General features: G+C 57.3%; 1 protein-coding gene across 1 annotated transcript; it reads right to left on the reverse strand.

Annotated features, from left to right (window-relative positions):
- Window positions 1-4: 4 nt before the first annotated feature.
- LOC118983747 (olfactory receptor 10AC1) lies at window positions 5-745 on the reverse strand (the record flags this gene model as incomplete). The annotated part of the gene is made up of 1 exon (XM_037041346.1): window positions 5-745. A coding segment is annotated over exon 1 (687 nt), but the record flags the coding sequence as incomplete, so codon positions are not given.
- Window positions 746-1,474: the final 729 nt, after the last annotated feature.

Raw genomic sequence — 1,474 nt, forward strand, 5'->3', positions numbered from 1 at the left:
GACGCAGGGCAGTGACAATGGCAACGTAAGAGGCCAGGATGAGCGTGGAGGGCAGCAGCAGCAACACCAGGCAGGTACCCAGTACGGGCAGCTCATCCACATAGCTCCGTGTGCAGGCTAGGTGCAGCAGTGCTGTGACATCGCAGAAGAAATGCACCAGCAGGCGGGAGCCACAGAAAGGCAAGTGGAAAACTGCCACTGTGAGTGCCACAGACACGGTCAGTCCCCCAAGACAGCAGGCCAGGGCCAGTCGCATGCACAGCCCGGGGGTCACCACAGCTGCATAGCTCAGAGGGTGGCAGATGGCCACATAGCGGTCATAGGCCATGGCAGCCAGCAGGAAGCACTCGGCCCCGCCCAGCGCCACAAACATCTGCATCTGGACAGCACAGCCCAGGAAGGAGATGGGGCTGCCTCTACCCTGGCTTGGGGTAGCCAGGTCAGCCAGGAAGCGGGGCACCACCACCAGAGTGTAGCAGAGCTCAATGGCTGACAGCTGGCATAAGAACAGCAGCATGGGTGGCCGGCTGGGCACAGAGGCCACAGCCACCAGGATGAGCAGGTTCCCGGTCAGGGTGGCCAGGTGCACAGCCAGCAGCAGTAGGAAGAGCACAGGCCTCAGGTAGGGGAACTCAGAGAAGCCCTGAAGGAGAAAGCCAAGGGGCACAGTGGCGTTGCTGGGGCTCTCCATGCACCCACTTGCCCATAGGCACCTGTGGGAGAGAAAGGACAGAAGGGAGAGCTTGTGGGGTGCAGCCCCTCTGCCCTGCTGGTGGAGAGGGTCAGGGGGAAGTTAGAGGGTGGGAGAGGCATCTTTTAAAGGGATACATTGCAGATTTTCAGACCTCTGGGAGTAGAATTCGTACAGTTGCTTTCTCAGCATGTTCTGTCCAAAAAAGCCTTGATTTTAGGCCCTTGCCTTACAGTGCATGGCTCAGGGCCTCCATCTACAAAGAACTCCCTGCCACCAAACTCCAGTTACCATTCTGAGGGCCTGTACACCCAAGAGGAGGGTGCCACCCCCGCCTGAGCTCCCCAAGGCAGGTTCTCTCCTCCCTGCCCTGTGCCATCACTTCTGAGTTTCTTTCTGTTGTGCGTCCAGAATCACAGAAACATGCAGCAGATGAAGAACTTAGAGACCATCCCCTACAACCTCATAATTTTAAAGGGAAAGATGAGGCTGGGAGGTGGTGGTGGTGAATGGCTCACCTGCTCACAGAAAATTACAGAGTCTGCCTTCCTGAGGCTGAATCCAGAGTTTCTCACGACTCCAAATGAGGTTGTAAAAACGTCACTGGTGGCCCTGGCAGGGTGGCTCAGTGTCCCATACACCCAGAGTTTGTGGGTTCCCTCCCCAGTCAGGGCACACACCTAGGTTGTGGGTTGGTCCCCAGTCTGGGTGCTTACTGGAGGCAACCGATCAATGTTTCTCTCTCTCATCCATGCTTCTCTCCCTCTCCCTGTCCATTTCTTC

The sequence above is a fragment of the Sturnira hondurensis genome, unplaced genomic scaffold (assembly GCF_014824575.4).
Source record: "Sturnira hondurensis isolate 20B ecotype Veracruz unplaced genomic scaffold, ASM1482457v3 Scaffold0002993, whole genome shotgun sequence".
Lineage (NCBI taxonomy): Eukaryota > Metazoa > Chordata > Mammalia > Chiroptera > Phyllostomidae > Sturnira > Sturnira hondurensis.